The following is an 18,468-nucleotide window of genomic DNA, read 5'->3' on the forward strand; positions in this document are numbered from 1 at the left end:
CTCTTCACCCCCACCCCTTCTCTCTACTTCTCTCTCCTTTTCCCTCTTTCTCTCTCCTGCTTCCTCACTCCCGCTACTCCCTGCTTCTGGGACTCCATTAAATATATGATAGACAAATAAATACTGTACCACTGGTCACTGAGGCTGTGTTCACATTCACTTTTTTTCCCAGTCTTTTTTCTCTCTGTTCTTCAGATTGGATCATTTCTATTGATCTTTCTTCAATTTGATTGATCCTTTCTTTTGATATCTTCAATGTGCTGTTAAGCCCATTTAATAAATATTTTATTTTAGAAATTACAGTTTTCATCTTAATGTTTTCCATTTGTTCCTTCTTTATATCGTATGTTTCTAATTTGAAATTCTTTATCTTTTTATTCATTATGGCTACATTTTTGTTTTAAGTAGCTTCTTTAAAGTCTTTGTCTGCTATTTAAGAATTTTGGTCACTCAGGATTATTCTCTCTTAGGTGTTTTATTCTCATGACTGTGGGTCATATTTTCCTATTTCTTTACATGTCTTTTTAAATTTTGATTATATGGTAGACATTGTAAATGATATTTCATAGGAACTCTGGAATCTGTTATGCTGTCCTGAAGATTACTGATTTTATTCTAGCAGGCTATTTGTTACCTGTGAACTCTGTCTCTCCTGCAGTGAGCAGTAGAAAAATTTTAGTTCATTTCCCTCAGCCTTCCAGCTGTTATCTTCTGCCTGGTTCCTTGGAGTCTCCCCAGTATGTGCAGAATTCAGGGGAGGGGAGCCAATAATTAGGAAGCGGTTTACATGTGGATTTTGGTGCTCCTGTCTCTGAAGTTTTTTCCTTCCTAAGATATTCTCCCTCAGTTTCCATCTGCTGTGGCAGCCCTAAATTCCGTTCTTGGATTCATCAAGCCAATAAGATTATGGCTTTCTATTTGAGCTCCAGCCACTCCACAATAAACATACCTGAGAGCTTTTCCAGGCCAAAAGCCCTACACACATAAATCACTCCTACTGCAGTTCCCTTAAGTGTTGATTCCAAAAATAAAAAATTAAAAAATAATAAAAAAGAAGAAAAGAGTTGATTCCACTTTAATTTCTGCTTTTGGTTGCTCATAACCGCCTTCAAATGATTGTTTTTAATCTTTTCACCACGGTTTATACTTATCATCAGTGGAAAGTTTTATTGCAGTGTAGGCTACTCTACCATTTGGAAGTCTAACCTACCTTTAAATTCGAAGGATGTTTTTCTGGAGTTTAGAATCTTTGTTGGCAGTTACTTCCTTTCACTGGAGTTTTCTGCTTAAAATAGTTACCTCTGAGAGGACATCACTGCTGATACTGACCTGCAAGTTGGTGGGTACAGAGACCCTGGAGAAGGTGACACAGGGTAAGATAGCAGAACCCTGCCATGGGAAGAAAGTGAGGGAGAGCACTGTTGGAAAGGGAGGTGTAAAGACTGAATAAAGGTGGATGTTTTCCCTAATGCTGACCACAGGTAGATTAAATCACCTCCTCAAACTGACGAGGGAAAGGTGAACCAAGAGTCGCTCTTTCTGGGTCTTTCTATAGCTCTCTGAGGTTACATGAATTGCTATTCAAAGATCTCAAAGGATTCTAATACCCAGAAGCCCCTCTAGTTTGTCAGTTCTCTTGTTTTGTGTGCTCTGTTCAGTTCTTTGGTCGGGCACTGTCGTTGGTACTGGTAAAGGAGCAGTAAGTTTAATAGGCATAGCACTCACCCCTCAAAACCCACAGCCTTGGGAGGAAGGGATATTAAGCAGACACACCTCCCAAACAAGTTATTGCTGACAACCTTGGTGAACAATGTGAAAGAACGGTACTGGGAGGTGAGAAAGAATCCATAGGGGTCCAAACAGCCTGGAGGGTGGTGTGGGATTAGGGAATCTGTGGGGTGAATACTAAAGCTTTCATACATAATTATGTGTTCAGATGTATGGAGTCAGGGTACAGATATTTTTCTTTGCATTGTGTAGGTAAATATAATAGATTGAAATCTTTAAAATACTATATTAAAATCTGTTCTCATTCTTTATGTGAATTAACTTCTGTAGAAATATTTCAATAGAAGCTGAGACTAACGATGGAACTCTGCTATAAGCTGGGAAGGAGCCTGTGGTCAGTTAGGGTGGAGGGAGAGGGAGTGGGGCAGCCTCCACATTAAGGGGTCTTTTTTAGAGGCAGGACTCCCCTGGATTCTGTGGGTGCCCAGATACACATTGACAAAGTGCTGTGCCCTGCAGCGGGGGCTGGAGGCTCAGCACTCTAGTAAGTTCATTAGAATCCCTGAAGAGGCCCTGCCGGTCCGGATTTCGTTTAAAGAGTAAGTTTTCTTTGACTTGGATTTAGAGCTCTCAGAACTCCAAGAGTAGAAGGGTGGAGAGCAAGTGCTGGTTGAGGGGACACTGAGGTGCTTGACTTGACCTTGGAGTTCCAGTGAGAAGTACTGTCTTCGCGTGAGGAGCAAAAGGAGGTCTGGGAGGGACGGGTATTTGCCACATTGCCTTTCTAAGTACGGTTTTACATCTGGCGTTTCCTTGAACTTTACTGCGGTTTGGGGAACGCGTGTTCAGAAAGACAAGTTAGGCCGGGCGCGGTGGCTCAACCCTGTAATCCCAGCACTTTGGGAGGCCGAGACGGGCGGATCACGAGGTCAGGAGATCGAGACCATCCTGGCTAACACGGTGAAACCCCGTCTCTACTAAAAAATACAAAAAACTAGCCGGGCGAGGTGGCGGCACCTGTAGTCCCAGCTACCGGGAGGCTGAGGCAGGAGAATGGCGTCAACCCGGGAGGCGGAGCTTGCAGTGAGCTGAGATCCGGCCACTGCACTCCAGCCTGGGCGACAGAGCGAGACTCCGTCTAAAAAAAAAAAAAAAAGACAAGTTACTTGGCCCAACAGAGATGATGTTCCATTGTCACAGCTCTGGGGTGTTTCCACCTGGCATGTCACATGAAGGAAACGGTTCTCCACCTGTGTGGCCTGCGGTCTCTGGGCAGACATTCCTCTGCAACCCTGAACATGTTTTCATCAGTCACCTGGCAGTGGTTTGAGCCCATGAGGCGGTGGGGATCTGGAAGCACAGAGGTCAGCTGGGAAGCCGGGTGTTTGTCCCGTGACTGACAATGGCGACTTTGAAGTGAGCCATTTGCTTGGACGACCGGTGCTTACCTGCTGCCAGGCCGTTCCGGGCATGTGTGCTCTGGAAGCCTTTGTGCATAAACAGTAGCACGCGGCGGTGAGGAGTGGGCTGCAGAAACTGACAGCAGGGCTCAGCTTGTGCCTGCTGCATGCCCTGTCCTGGTCTCATTTCATTATAGTATTATTATCCTCCTTTTGCCTATGAGGATACTGAGGCCTGGCACTGGTAGGTGGTAGGGTAAAGATGCCACCCCAGAACTGCCTAACATCCAAGTCTTTGGCCCTTTGCTCCACCCCATGTTATGCTCTTATTAGTATGAAGATTCTTGGGATGTAAAACATGAGTAAGTTCTGAAACCTTCCATGCGACATGGGATCCATTTGTTGTTGCTTTGTCGGTGGGCGACCTTCACCTCCTTGGAGGTAGAGCATACTGTGACAGTCAGTTATGGAAGGCTTGGACACCATTAGTTCAGTATTCTGTAGCAGGAATATTGACCGATAATCGCGTATTTGATTTCCATGAAGAGTGAGGGATTTTTTTATTCAGGAAGCAGCTGAATTTATATGGATGAAATGATCATCGTGTCTGGGATGATTTGCTTAGAAATCATCTCCTAGGAGTGAGATGGGGTGTGGGGGTAAAAATGAAGCAAGATTAGCCATATCTTGAGTTCATTGTATGTTCTTCACATTTTTGTATCTGTTTGAAATTTTTCATTGCATTCGAAAAAAAAGAATCTCAATGTAAATAAATGATGGTACAGTAGTATATCAGAATATTAGGTAGCCATTAAAATAACACGTGAAGAATTTTAATGATGTGGTATAAGTAAGACAATCAGGAAGTCAAGCTTCCTAATATGATATGTGTGCATGTGGACAAAATATTTGCATAAAAGATTATTGGAAGGAAAGGAAAACATTAACTATAGTTATCCTTGGTTGGTTGGGTTATGGGTGATTTTCATTCTGTTTTCCAAACTTCCTGTAGTAAACAAGAGGAAAAAAATCATTTCTTATAATTTGAGAAAAACTGTTTTGAAAGAAACCTAATCTGCATTGTGTAAATTAGTGAAGCATTTGTTTCAGTGATCTGTTTTCCATTAAATTGCCCCAGTCAGTGATTAAACGCTTATGCGGTTGCTGATCTTGTGGCTGTGGACGTGGTTTTGGCCTGCACTGTGCTGCACTCTGCCCTGGACTGTCTTTGCTGGGGTGTGTGCAGGCCAGATCATGGCAAATGCGGTCACGAACACCATTTCACTCATTGGTAACTTCTGCTAACCACGTTTCTGTGACGTGAATTTCCATCTAATTTCAGCGAGCTCGACATGATTTCCACAAGGGTGATGGACATTAAGCTTCGGGAGACTGCAGAAGGCCTTGGGGAGGACAGCACAGGTAAGGCCCTGTTTCCCCTGCTCTGGGGAGGGAACTTGCTTTGTTGTGGGGTGGGGAAGAGGGGCTGACAGAGGCAGGCCTTTGGGGCTCTCTGTGTGAAAAGTGGGGGTTCATTTCCCAGTGTGCTCAGATACCCCCAGGCCCTTCACACTGACTGAGGGCACATGCACATTATTTAAGGCTGCTCGGGGCAGATTTCCTCTGCTTCTCTGTCAAGCACAGGGACCTTTTAGCTCATTTTCCTCCTTTCTGGAGGTAACCATGTCCCTGTGTTTGGTTGACATGAATGCAAAGGAAGAGGTACGAAATGGATTCATTCACCATCTAAGAATATCCAAAGGTGTCAGTAGGAGGCTGAGCAAAGTACCTGGTAGCCTGATCATCTGTAAAAAAATAATTACGTCAGGACTCTTTGATCCCTCTCCTTCATGACTTTTGTTCTGGAGGAGATCTTTAGTATGTTCTCTGCTGAGCTGAATTCTAGGCCCACGAATCACCATCTCACAAGACATTGTAAGAGTTCTCCAATCATGTGATTGGTTTACTGTTATTCACATATTGCTATTTATGTCGATAGAGTTGTAAAATTGACATTTAAAAAGTAATCTCCCCACAATGTACCCTTTCCCTAGATTAGCCATTCATATACTCCCCTTATTTTGGTAACCAAGGCCTCCATCTCTCTCTTATTTACATTAAAAATGTCAGTAGTGATCTTCTTTGATACAGTTCAGGAGAAACAGCTCCCAATAATATTAAATCCTAGCTGCTCGCCACTAGCTTCGGATGCTAATATCAGCAAAGGCTCCATTTCAGATATTAAAGATAGATTTTTTCTTATTATTTCATATTAGAACCATTTTTCCTCTGTCACATTTCAATGGATACCAAATAAATCCAAATTTAACGTGAGGGCTTTTAGATGAGCCCTGAAGAAAAATTGAGTTTCAAATTTTCTCATATTATAGGACACTGAATTATTACTTATTTTAAACAAGAAACGTTTGAATAAATATTTCATCAGCCTGAAATGACCTCAATAAGTGCTAGTTCTGAATACATACAGAGGTTACTGAAGAAAACGGACTAAGTTTTCTTTTTTTCAAATAGTGAGCTTAAGTTATTCAGACCAATCCTCTTCCACTTAAAATTTAAAATTTTAGATAAGAATATTCTTTAAAATATTTTTCAAAGTAAGAAATAATAAGGCCAGAATTGAAAGGAAAATGGGCCAGGCACAGCAGCTTCCATCTGTAAGCCCAGCACTCTGGGAGGCCGAGGTGGGAGGAGTGCTTGAGCCCAGGAGTTCAAGACCAGCTTGGGCATAGTGAGATCTGTCTCTACAAAAAAAATTTTAAATGGGCTGGACATGGTGGCACACAGCTGTAGTCCCATCTACTTGGGAGGCTGAGGTGGGAGAATTGTGTGAGCCCAGGAGGTTAATGCTTTAGTGGGCCATGATTACACCACTGCACTCCAGCCTGGGCAACAAGCAAGACCCTGTCTCCAAAAAAAAAAAAAAAAAAAAAAATAGAAAAGGAAAATGGTAACCTGGAGAGATAATAGAGTATAAAAGCCACTTTTGCCCTTAGATCATTTACCAATCTTGGAAATTTTCATGTCTTCATGGGGTGGAAGTGAGAGCAAGGTCAAATATCAAACTACAAGGTCTGTGTGGGGTAGACTGTCTAATAGAAGACATTCTCTACGATAAAGGGGAGCCAGGGAGCTACCAAATCTGAGTAGGTGTGAAGTAGGGGTAAACCAACTCTTTTGTAGGTTTGTAGCTTGAGTTTACACCATTTGGGTAATTCAGAGAACCTGAACCCTTGAACTTGGTTCATACTGCTTCTAGACTGGATACAAACCCAGGTACTTTGCATAAACAAATAATATTCACTAAAGGAAGGCGCCTTCTATTTAGACTTCAAATTATTAGAGAAAACAATATTTTCAGTGTCATGACAACCATATAGTCAGTGATAATCAAGCATCGAAGGCAGCAGTGTACTATGAATGAGAACGAACATGCTATGTGTTGAATGGTGCTGCCACCAAATTCATATGTTGAAGTCTCCAGCATCTCCAAATGTGGCTTTATTTGAAGACTGGGTTATTGCAGATGTAATTTGTTGAGATGAGATCATATTGGAGTAGGGTTTCCTTATAAAAAGGGGAACTATGGACGTAGATATGCACACAAGGAGAACGCCATGCACACGTGAAGACAGACAAGAGAAACAGACACACGAAGGCATCAATATCAGAATTACCAAATACATCCTATAAAACAACTATGCCTACTATGTCTGAAGATAATAAAAAAGTTTTAAAACATCCAGGGAAAAGTGGCATAGCACCTAGCCAGTACAATACAGCAAGAGAAAAGAATAAAAGAGAGATGGAAGAAAGAAATAAAACTGTCTCTATTTATAGATGACATGATTATACAACGTATACAGAAAAGCACTCAGAACTCTTACACAAATATACCAAGATTGCAGTGCAATCTTTAAAAGTCACTTATGGAAGACTGACATACAGTTAGCTCAATATTCTTTAGCAGGAATACTGACAAGTAATAATTTATTTGATATCCGTGAAGAGTCAGAGATTTTTTCATTTAGGAAAAAGCCAAGTCCATATAGATCAAATAATATTAGTGCCTGGGATGATTTTTTTTCAAATAACCCATCAGAAATGGGGAGGAGGAGGGGTAAAGAGGAAGCAATTAAAATCCCAGCAGAACTTTTTGCAGATATTGGCAAGCTGATTTGAAAATTTTTGTGAAAAAGCAAAGAGCTAGAATAGGTAAAAACAATTTTGAAAAAACGTAAAGTTGAAAGCTTCATACTACCTGTTTTTAAGACTTACTATAAAGCTGCAGTAACCAAGACAGTATGGTATTGGCAAAAGGATAGATATGCAGAGACAGAAGGAAGTAGAGTTCAAAAACAGACCCATACAAATATGGTTAATTAATTTTGACAAAATTGCAAAGACAATTCATTGGAGTAAAGATAATATTTCAACAAATGGTGCTGGAACAATTGGACATTCATATGTAAATATACCTCACAGATTATACAAAAATTAACTCAAAATGTGTCATAAACCTAAGTATAAAACTCTTAACGCCTTTAAAAGAAAGCATAGTAGAAGATATTTATGACCAAGGATTAGGCAAGGATTCTTAGATATAATACCTGAATCCATAAAAGGAAAAAATTTATAAATTGGACTTCATCAAAACTTTAAAATATGCTCTGAGAAAGACACTTTTAAGAAAATGGAAAGACAAGTCACAGACTAGAAAAAAATATTTATAAATCACACTTGATAAAGGACTTATATGCCGCATATATTTGGAACTCTCAAAATTCAAAAATAAGGAAACAAATAACTCAGTTACAAAGTGGGGAGCAAATTTTAAGTGATGCTTTAACCTAAGAAGATGTGCAGATGGCAAATAAGCATATGAAGAAATCTCAATATCTGCAATCATTAGGTAATGCAGAGAAACACTACAGTGAGATGCCAGGACACACCTATTAAATGTCTGGAGAAAACCACCACAGCAACAGGAACTGATAAGGATACACTGAAGGGAGGAATGCAAAATGGCACAGCCACTTTGGAAAAACACTTTGGCAGTTCCTTGTGAAGTTAAACATACACTTACCTATGACTCAGCAATCCAACTCCTAGGTATTGACTTGGCAGTGGAAACTTATGTTTACACACACACACACACACACACACGCACGCACTATAGCAACTTATTTATAATTACTAAAAACTGAAAAGAACCCAGATGTCTTTCAGCAGGTTGAAATGGTTCAACCAGCTGGTATATCCACACAGTGGAGTTCTACTCAGCAATAAAAAGGAATAGACTATTGATTGGGTATAACATGAGTGAGCCTCTAATGTGTTGTGCTGAGTGAAAGAAGCCAGAATGAAAAAGGGGACATGCTGTGTGACTTAAGCTATGTGACATTCTCGAAAAGGCAAAACTATAGGAACAGAAAAGTTATAAGTGGTTGCCAGGGGTTAAAGGTAGCGGGGAATGCTGGACTACACAAGGGCGGCATGAGGACAGTCCTGTATCTTGATTGTGGTGATAATTATACAACTCTACGTACACCAGAAAGAACGAATTTTACTGTGTGTAATTTACAAAATAAGTTTTTTTTTGCAAGTGTAGCAGATTTGAAAAACAAAGGAATTTTTAGAAATAAATGTAATGATTAAAATTTTATTTTACATAAATTCATTTAAAATAAATGTAATTATTAAAATTTTATTTTCAATTATATTTATGTAAAATAAATGTAATTATTAAAATGCATGGTTATAACAGCAGATTATATCAGATCAAGATAGATCACAAGAAATTATACAAAATGTACCATAGTATGGTTAAAAGATGGAAAATACAGAAAGGGGAACAAGGGGCATAGAGAGTAAGTGAAAAGGTGTAGTAGCCATTTGAGCATAGTCTCAGGGGAGGAGAGAAGGACTGAGAATTTTCTGGATTTTATCAAAAAGATGACCCAACCCACAGGTTTAAGAAACCCAATGAATCCCAAGAAGGAAAAATCAAAGAAAATCCATATGAGGTAAAACTGCAGAAAAATAAAGAGGATGAAAAATCTTAAAATGAGTCTGAGAAAAAGAGATTACCTGGACAGGAGCAAAAAAGTAACTAATGTCTAACTTCTCAACACAATAGAAGCCACAAAACGGGGAAATAATAGCCTGTAAATATCCTTAGGAAAAGTAACTGCGAAACTATTATGTTGGCACAAAAGTAATTGCTGTTTTTGTCATTAACTGTCATGGCAAGAGCTGCAGTTACTTTTGCACCAACTTAATAGAATGTTATACCTAGGAAAAATGTATTTCAGGAGTGATGGAGAAATGAAAGCATTTTCGGACAAAAACTGGATTGGCCCCAGTAAACCCCCAGTAAACACAGATTCTACACGAATGTGCCCTCAGGCCAAAGGAAAATCTTTCTAGTGGACAATCTGGAATATGAGAAGGAATGAAGAACAAAGAAGACAATAAGCAAGTGGATACATCTATGTGAACATGAAATAACTTTGGTTTTTTTGTTTTAAACAATCAGAATTAAAACAATAGTGCATAAAAATGGAATTAAAGAATTCTAAGGTCCTTGTATTGACCTGTAATCAAATGTGTAGTATAATTTCTAGGGTAACCACGGAAAGAGGAAGCAAAAGATAAGGGTTATAAACTAGCAACGGAAGAAATGGAATTTTTTTTTTTTGAAGATCAATGAAAAAACACGTAAGATGATAGATTTGTTTTTATTAATATATCAGTAATTACAGTGAGTGTGAGTGGACTACTTAGATTAATTAATTACATTAATTTTTCCAGTTAAGAGTTAAAGATTATCAGATTAGATTCCAAAACTCTAAATATATGAATCTTAACTATAAAGGTTCAGAAAAGTAAGGATAGTAATAGGATACAAAAACCTGTACCTCGTGAGTGCTGGGTAAAGGAAGATGGTGTAGCTCTACAGGTTGAATATCCCTTATCCAAAATGTTGGGGTCAGGAGTGTTTCAGATTTCAGATTTTTTCAGATTTTGGAATACTTGCATTATACTTACCAGTTGAGTGTCTCAAATTTGAAAATCCAAAGTCTGAAATGCTCCAGTGAGCATTTCCTTTAAGCATCGGGTGGGAGCTCAAAAAGTTTCAGATTTTGCAGCGTTTCAGATTTTCCAATTTGGTATGATCTACCTGTACTAATAGCAGTCAAAATGAAATGTAAGGCAAAAAACATAACTAAACATAAAGAGGGCCCTTTCACAAAATGTTCAGTTCCTCAGCAAGATAATAATTTTACATTTCTATGCATTAACGTAGTATAGAAAGTTGTAAGTATTATAGCTCCTTTAGAATTTGTCTAGCAGGCTTTCCGGTTTTTGCAGGAAAGCAACCTCCCCAACAAATAAAGTTGTAAAGTAGAAATTGACAGCTAAAGATAAATAAGAAAATCTATAATCAGAGTGGGGTTATTTTTAACACATCTCTCTCAGTAATTGCTAAAACAAACATTTTTAAAGTCAGTAAAGATATAAAATACTTGGACAACACTATTTTTTAAAAAAGATCTTCTAGTTGACATATATAGAACACTGAAGAAAATGCATTATTTTCAAGCACACCAGGAACATTTTAAAAAATTGTTCATGTGGTAAGCCATAAAGCAAGTATCAACGAATTTGAACGGGTTCAAATCGTTCAGAGTATGTTATTGGACCACAGTGCAATTAAGTTAGAAATCAATAACAGATAGAAAATCCTCAACTGCTTGGAAATGAAGAAGGCATACTTTCCTAAATAACCCATAAGTCTAAGAAGGTATCATAATAGAAGTTAGAAAATATTTTTGACCAAACAATAATGAAAATACTACATTCCAAACTATGTAGATGCAGCTAAAACAGACTTAGAGGGAAATGCATTGCCTTAAATATTATATTATAAAAGCAGGAAAGTCTAAAAAGTAATAAACCAAATATTTATCTCAAGAAGTTTAAGAAAATAGTAAAGTAAACCTGCAGAAAGTAGGAAGGAAGGAATAATGATAAGAACAGAAATTAATACAATATGAAATAAACATTCAACTGAAAGAATTAACAAAGCTAAACTTTTTTAAGGCAATTAAAATTGATCCGCCTCTGGTGCCATTGATCAAGGAACAAAGAAGAGGCACATTTATGACAATTCATATCAGGGTGAGAAAAGAGGCATCAGTCACTATAGATGTTGTGAATGCTTGAAAGATATAAGGATATTATTAATACTTTTTGGCCAATACATTTGAAAATTTGGAAAAAATACATTTTCAGAAAAATGTTACTAAAAAAACAGATTCAAGAAGTAGAAAACTGGACTAGTCCTGTAACCGTTAAAGAAATTGAATTACAAAGGCTAGCAGGAGAAGAAATATAACTCGAACAAATGGATGGCTGACTCAGCCCTGCCAGTGGAACAAAGGTGTACAGCAGTTATACTTGAGGTCTACCAGTTATACTTGAGGATACCATTAATGCAGCATCTTTGATGGTCATGAATTGAGGTTGTGTATCTATTCAGGCCTTCGAGGATGCGTTCCAATTTGTTGACTAGGCAAAAGCCACAGGGTGTCCTGACGAAATGCAGAAAACTCTTAAGAGTCTTTCAAAATAATAAATGCTCATTGAGAACCATCTACTAACAACATAAACATTTTTTACGATTGTAAAGTTGAGAACACTTCCACACTAGAAGTTGAGAAAACTGTGCCGTAGAACTGATTTATCCTTGGAGAGTGATTTGTTCTACCTGTAATGAGGTAGGAACCCCTACTAAAGTAATCCTAAGTGATTCTCCCCATGAGAGTAAGATCATGTAAGCTTCCCAAGGAGGCAGTAATATAAACACAACAGAAAGATCCTGGGTTTTTTTAAGGAATTCAGTTTATTAAATTATTATAAAATCTAATGAATTGTTTTGCAAATTTTCAGGATGTATTAGACAGCATCCTGGTAATCTACGATGCTACATCCCTCCATTGTCAGTTCTGTAACTATTCTGGAAAAGGAATGAACTTTGCTGAGCAGCTAATGTGAAATCATGGAAACCTGGGTATGATAGAATTTGTGGGAGAGAATGAAGTTGTCACCAGAGAAGTGATCACAAAATGTTGAAAAGTGTGGTGAATTCTAATAATCCAGGAAGCATGGCAGAGTTGGGCTCAGCCTGGCCACACCCCTCCCCTTTGGGGATGACCAGTCTCATTATTTTTCTCAACAAAAGTCATTAGCCCATCCTACAGTTGGTGCCCTAGAGAGCCACCTTCTTGCCCATGAGGTTGGGCCTCCTCTGTCCTTGATGATGTATTCACACTAGACAAAGCATTTCAGAATTTTAAATATTTTTTTGAGAGACAGGGTCTTGCTCTGTCACTAAGGCTGGAGTGCAGTGGTGCAGTCATAGTTCACTGCAGCCTCAAACTCCTGGGCTCAAGCAAACCTCCCACTTTAGCTTCCCTAGAAGCTGGGAGTACAGGCATGTGCTACCATGTCCAACTTTTTTTGTTTGTTTGTTTGTTTGTTTTTGTAGTAAGAAGGTCTCACTATGTTGCCCAGGCTTGTCTCGAACTCCTGAGCTCAAGCAAACCTCCTGCCTCAGCCTCTCAAAGTGCTGGGATTACAGGTTGTGAGCCACCATGCCTGGCCAAGAATTACTTTCTAAATAGCTTGGGTTATGCTGTAACCTTTACCTCCTCAGGACTTTTGTAGTTGACTTACATATATTTTAGAAATTAGACTTGGTTGTAAATAAGAAGAAAGTGGCTAATTTTGATTCTGTGATCATCTTCCAAAGTGTTCTTGGCTCTTTTACTTAAATACCCTAAATAAAAAGAAAACAAGATGTGTTTTCAGGTGTGCGAAACTGGTATACCATGTACTTCTGCGCCGTAAAAGGACTTTCCAGAAGCAGATAACTGATGCATGGATGGAAATCTTGCTTTCTCTCTTTTACGTGCCCATTGCATACATGCACATAAACACACACTGTAACACTCTTACTTATTATTTGTTTTTTTTTCTCTAATCTGTATAGGAAAGAAAAAATCTAAATTCAAAACTTTCAAGAAGTTTTTTGGGAAGAAGAAGAGAAAAGAATCGCCATCGTCCACAGAGAGTAGCACCTGGAAACAAAGTCAGACGAGGAATGAGGTCATTGCCATCGAGTCTGGGCCAGTGGGCTACGACTCCGAGGATGAGCTGGAGTAAGTGGCATTTTACATCTCTCGGGCCAGGAGCACCCAAATACACTATTTCATTATCCTGGTAACTTGCTGGATTTCTGAGCCCCCTTTCCTCCTGGGTAATTCCATTAGAGGTTCTTCCATAGAAGTTGTGTTTTCTGTCTTTTCAAACTTAGGGGTGGAGAACGCTGTGTGTGTTTAAATCCACAATAACTGTGGGAGAGGAGGTACTATATGCCATTTTCTAGATGGACAAAATAAGCCCTAGATAAAACTTGGAACTTGCCCAGTATCCTACAGCTGAAAGTGACAGGATCAGGATAGGGGCCCTGGTTTAACTTGACTTAAAACTCTTTTGAGGACTAGATACTATACTAGAAAAATACCTTTCTCTAAAGTTGAACGTTGAATAATCTAATCAGAATATTTTCACTTGATGGGGGTGGGGAGGGCACAATTCTTGCTATCTTAGAAAAAATCATCCAAAAATATCATTAAGAACAGACCCAATAAGCACAAAAAACTAGGGAGGTCTAGTAAAGAAATCCTTATTTTTGTAACTTGTATTTCATTAAAATATAGTTACAGTACATATGCTGCAGTTATTCTAGCAGTTATTTCTGTGACTAAGAGGAAACGAAACAGATTTGTTGCTATGCTAGCTTTTACCTTTTTTTTTTTTTAAGACAACACTGGCCCTTTAAGGGTAGAACTCCGCAGAAAACATCATATCCCTCAGGTTTGGGGTACAGACCACGCCGAGATGGGTCCCAGGCTTGAGCATCCGGATAATGGTGTCCTGTCCCCTCCCCTGCTCTCCCCTCCTCCCCAGCTTCCTCGCCTGTTTTCTAAAGGAGTAGAAATGTTACTGGCCACTTGGTGGCACCAAATGACTGGAAAGGAAAGATTGGAACTTTTTTTTTTTTTTTCTTTTCTGTTTTGGGTTTGTTTTTTGGTTTTGTTTGTTTTTGGTGCTAGCAGGGATTGTAATAGACTCACATTGCACCGTGTGAAGTGTGGAAGGGATACACTGTGCTTGCATTTTTTACTTTTTATTTTTATTTTTATTGAGACGGAGCCTCACTCTGTTGCCCAGGCTGGAGTGCAGTGGCGTGAACTCGGCTCACTGCAAGCTCCTCCTCCCGGGTTCACGCCATTCTCCTGCCTCAGCCTCCCGAGCAGCTGGAACTACAGGCACCCGCCACCACGCCCGGCTAATTTTTTGTATTTTTTAGTAGAGACGGGGTTTCACCGTGTTAGCCAGGATGGTCTCGATCTCCTGACTTCATGATCCGCCCACCTTGGCCTCCCAAGGTGTTGGGATTACAGGCGTGAGCCACCGCGCCCGGCCGTGCATGCACTTTTTTAGGCGGTGCTCTGAACTCTTGGGGAACGAGATGTTATCGCGATAATATTGCTAATTATTCAATGTCATCACTTTGCAAGCCCCAGGGAAACTCTAATATCCACCCCCATCCACCCCGTCTGTTGACTGGAGCACACAGTTCTGGTGTTAGAGAGACAGGCCTGGGTGTGGCCCCTCCAACCACACACAGGAGCCCAGCCAGAGGGGCAAGCTGGGATGAATTGTCCTGTCCACTTGCTGATGTCCTCCCTGCCACAGGAGTCCAGGGGAAGTGGAGACGGTGTGCTTTTTACCTTGATATTCCCAGCACCTTGCAGGGAGCTGGTGCTCAGTGACTGGTAACAGTTTGCTGGTTTTGATGCTAGGCAAGGAAGATTGGGGCTGGGGCATGAGGAGGCCTGGGAAGTGCAGATGACATTTTTAGAGAGCAGCACAGAGGAAGAGGAAAGTACTGTTTGGCCTGTGGAGAGTCTGCGGCAACTTCTCATCCATCACTGGGGGGAAAACAGCTCCATTTACTAAGGCACATTAGTGCCAGCAAACCACATGGGACCTTGTCTGTTGAAGAAAGTGACGCCCATTTATCGCGTCTGTGTCTGTGCGGTTGTGCTAATTTTTTTTTTTTTTTTTTTTTGAAACGGAGTCTCGCTCAGTCAGTCGCCCAGGCTGCAGTGCAGTGGCCAGATCTCAGCTCACTGCAAGCTCCGCCTCCCGGGTTCACGCCATTCTCCTGCCGCAGCCTCCCAAGTAGCTGGGATTACAGGCGCCAGCCACCTTGCCCAGCTAGTTTTTTGTATTTTTTTAGTAAAGACGGCGTTTCACCGTGTTAGCCAGGATGGTCTCGATCTCCTGACCTCGTGATCCACCCGTCTCGGCCTCCCAAAGGCGGTTGTGCTTCTTAAAGCTGTAACGATTTCCTTTTGCCCTCTCCCTTTGTTTCACGTCATTGATCTGAGGGAAAAGCAGGGCCGCGTATCCTGCAGAATGTCCCGTATTCTGGCTTTGCTTTCTCTTGGTGTGATTCAGCTCTTTCCTATATTCTCCCAATTCCCGGTACATCATTCGGTGGATACAGATGCTGTCAGGTTCAAGCAGGTGCTGGATGTTGTCACATCCTGTGATGAGTCACATGCTTTCTGAGCAGTGGGTTCAGGGTGTGTCATTGTGGCCCCTCCACCAGCCTTCACCTGACAGTTTTAACACTTGGTGATGATTTGTTATTTTGCTACAAAGTGGTGGTTTTTCTAATTCTGTCATTCATTGTACACTTGCTAACTGAAATTCTTTGATGAAGAACTTTCCTTCATCAATTGCTTGGTTGCTCTGAAATACAATCTAGAGTAAAGTCAGGATCATGCTTGGCTCTCCTTTCATTGATCCACCCTCAGAGTAATGACGTGGTCCCCTGGCAACTCCTGACAGTGGCCAGTGGGTTTTGTTTTTTCTTTTTTTCTCCAGATATCATTGGAATGCATTACTTTTTAAATATTTGATTTGTTTTAATCCATGATAGTCTTTATTCATTTAATGCTCAAGTTGTTCCGTCTTAGGCTGTTGAGAGTCACTTGAAATTCGCTCTGTCTTTTGACATGACCCCATTCATCTTTGATGGCTTCCTTACTTTCTTGTCCAATGAGAAATCTCAGGTTTATTTGGTATATTTTCTTCCCCTGACCTGGAATCAGCACTTTCTTCACAGGGCCCTGGCCCCCTCCTTGTGGTGTGAAATGGCTTTTAAAGACCTCAGTCCACCTGCCAGGGGTGATAATCACTAATTGGCTGTCACTGATTCTAAACCTGTCCAGTGGATATGGCTAGGAAATGGTTTACTTTTCAAGAGAAAAATTCATCATTAATTTGCTGATATTTCCAATTCAAGTTTAGTAAGACAACATTTTTCCTTCTTTAATTCTTTGTATTCTCTTTTCTCTTACACTGGAAACCAGGGCTCCTTATGATATTAATGAAATGACTTATTTTCTGTAACCTATCATATATTCATAATAATTTATCCCTTTCCTACATGGAAGTTAAAGATACTATAAGTACTTTTCTGCACACTGTCTTATAATCAGTGTTATTGCTAATAAAACTGCAGAGTGCAATTTAATATTTTTGGTTTTTTAATTATTATTACTACTCATAAGATTAGTGAGTGCAATTTGTTATCTTTGGTTTTCTTGTTGTTCTTAGAATGTATTCTATCTTGGATGTGGAGTCAAAGCCACTTGAAATTATTATATTCTCTCTGTGGTCATGCCAACAATCTGATATAAAATTAGATGTGTTTGTTTGTGTTTGTTTTCTAGTTTTAGTGATTTTTTAATTTCTCTTTTTGTTTGGTTTCGTCTTTTAATTATATAAAACGTTTACATAGTTTCAAAGACGAAGTGGTAAATGTAGGTATCTTTGCACTATGTCTCCTCATCTAGTTATTTCTTTCCCCCTAAAGGAAACCACTTTTATTTACTTGTTATTTCTTCTTCTGTTTTCATTTTTTTAAATATAAGAAACACACACATGTTCAGATAGTATCCAGGCCCCCCTTTCCTATGCAGTGCTGACATACTGTGGACATTGTTCTGCAGTGGTTGTTATTTATTTCACTTAGTAGTATCTGGTGATGCCTGTATGCAGCGTGGAGAGACCCTCCTGCCCATCAGACCAGCTGTGGAGTCCTCCATTGTATGACACTCATGGTTGATTCAGTTAGATGCCTACTGAGGGGCACGGCGTGTTTCCCGTCTTTCAGTCTTCTGAATATTGCTGTAGTGAATGGCCTTGCACATGTGCCATTTTGTGTTTTTGCAGAGGCCTGCACTCCTCATTACATCCAGAACGGAGGTCCTTGGGTGGTGGTTGTGGTTCCCAGAGAGCGTGGGCCATGGGCTGTCCACTGGGGAAGGGAAATCCAAGCGTGTGTACGACCTTTGGGTTAAGAGCTGCCCTGGGCAGGGAGGGCCCGATTGCTTCAGTTGGTGTGGTTCCCTCCCTGGTATGTGAGGACACACACATCCTGGAAGCCATGGGTTCCCACTTGCAAGCTTACGGTTGCAGGCGTGAGAGTTTAATTAGAAGGAAGCATTATTAACCAACACAGTTTGGTTGACAGTGGGACAGGGCCACACCTCAAGACCTTAATGCCTCACAGTGGACAGGATGTCCAGGGTAGGGGAGTGGCAGGAGGGGAGGACGTGGGGTGGTGCACACAAGATGTCCAGTGTGTGCAGAAGTAGGCTTTCCTTCCTTCATCATTGGGTCTGTCATCTCCTTCCACCTATTGTTCAGGCAGCCACCGCTGCTAGGAAAATTTGACAGCTAATTCCCACATCCTTTTAGGACATTTTGTGAATGTCCTGTGGGTTCAGTCCCAGATCAGATTCTTGAGCTCAGAGCTGAGGAAAGGACTGGGATGGCGATGACAGAAGGCCACCATCTCTGCTCCAGGATCTAGGCAGGCACAGAGGTTTTGGTCACACGGATGGTGCCAGGTCATAAAAAGAGGCCATGGCTTTGCAGATTTGTAGTTCTCATTTCAAACCAGCCACGGATGTATGTCTTGGTCTGTCTTGTGAGGATGTGTTCATCAGGTAGGCCCTCAGCCTGCTGCACACATACAGCCTTCAGCCCATGGAGCGGCTGTGTGTTTGCCCACAAGGCGGGACCTCACCCTCCCCGGGGCAGCCAGCACATCCTCAGAAGCTAGCCGTGCCAGCCCCTCCCCTCTGCAGGCTTCCTGTCTTGCACCTCT

At 40.6% G+C, this 18,468-nt stretch overlaps 1 protein-coding gene and 1 non-coding gene across 2 annotated transcripts in view; both read left to right on the plus strand.

Annotated features, from left to right (window-relative positions):
• Positions 1-4,480: 4,480 nt before the first annotated feature.
• Positions 4,481-18,468, plus strand: part of KIAA1211L (KIAA1211 like) — a 54,406-nt gene continuing 40,418 nt past the window's right edge. Inside the window, exons 1-2 of the mRNA XM_026456414.1 lie at positions 4,481-4,550; positions 13,204-13,372. Of these exons, the coding sequence (XP_026312199.1) occupies positions 4,481-4,550; positions 13,204-13,372 (239 nt within the window). The remainder of the gene's footprint in view (positions 4,551-13,203; positions 13,373-18,468) is intronic.
• Positions 10,469-10,530, plus strand: LOC111542266. The gene has a single exon (XR_002731499.1). It is a non-coding gene; the product is annotated as a U7 small nuclear RNA (small nuclear RNA).

This window comes from Piliocolobus tephrosceles, chromosome 15 (genome assembly GCF_002776525.5).
Source record: "Piliocolobus tephrosceles isolate RC106 chromosome 15, ASM277652v3, whole genome shotgun sequence".
Taxonomy (NCBI): Eukaryota; Metazoa; Chordata; class Mammalia; order Primates; family Cercopithecidae; genus Piliocolobus; species Piliocolobus tephrosceles.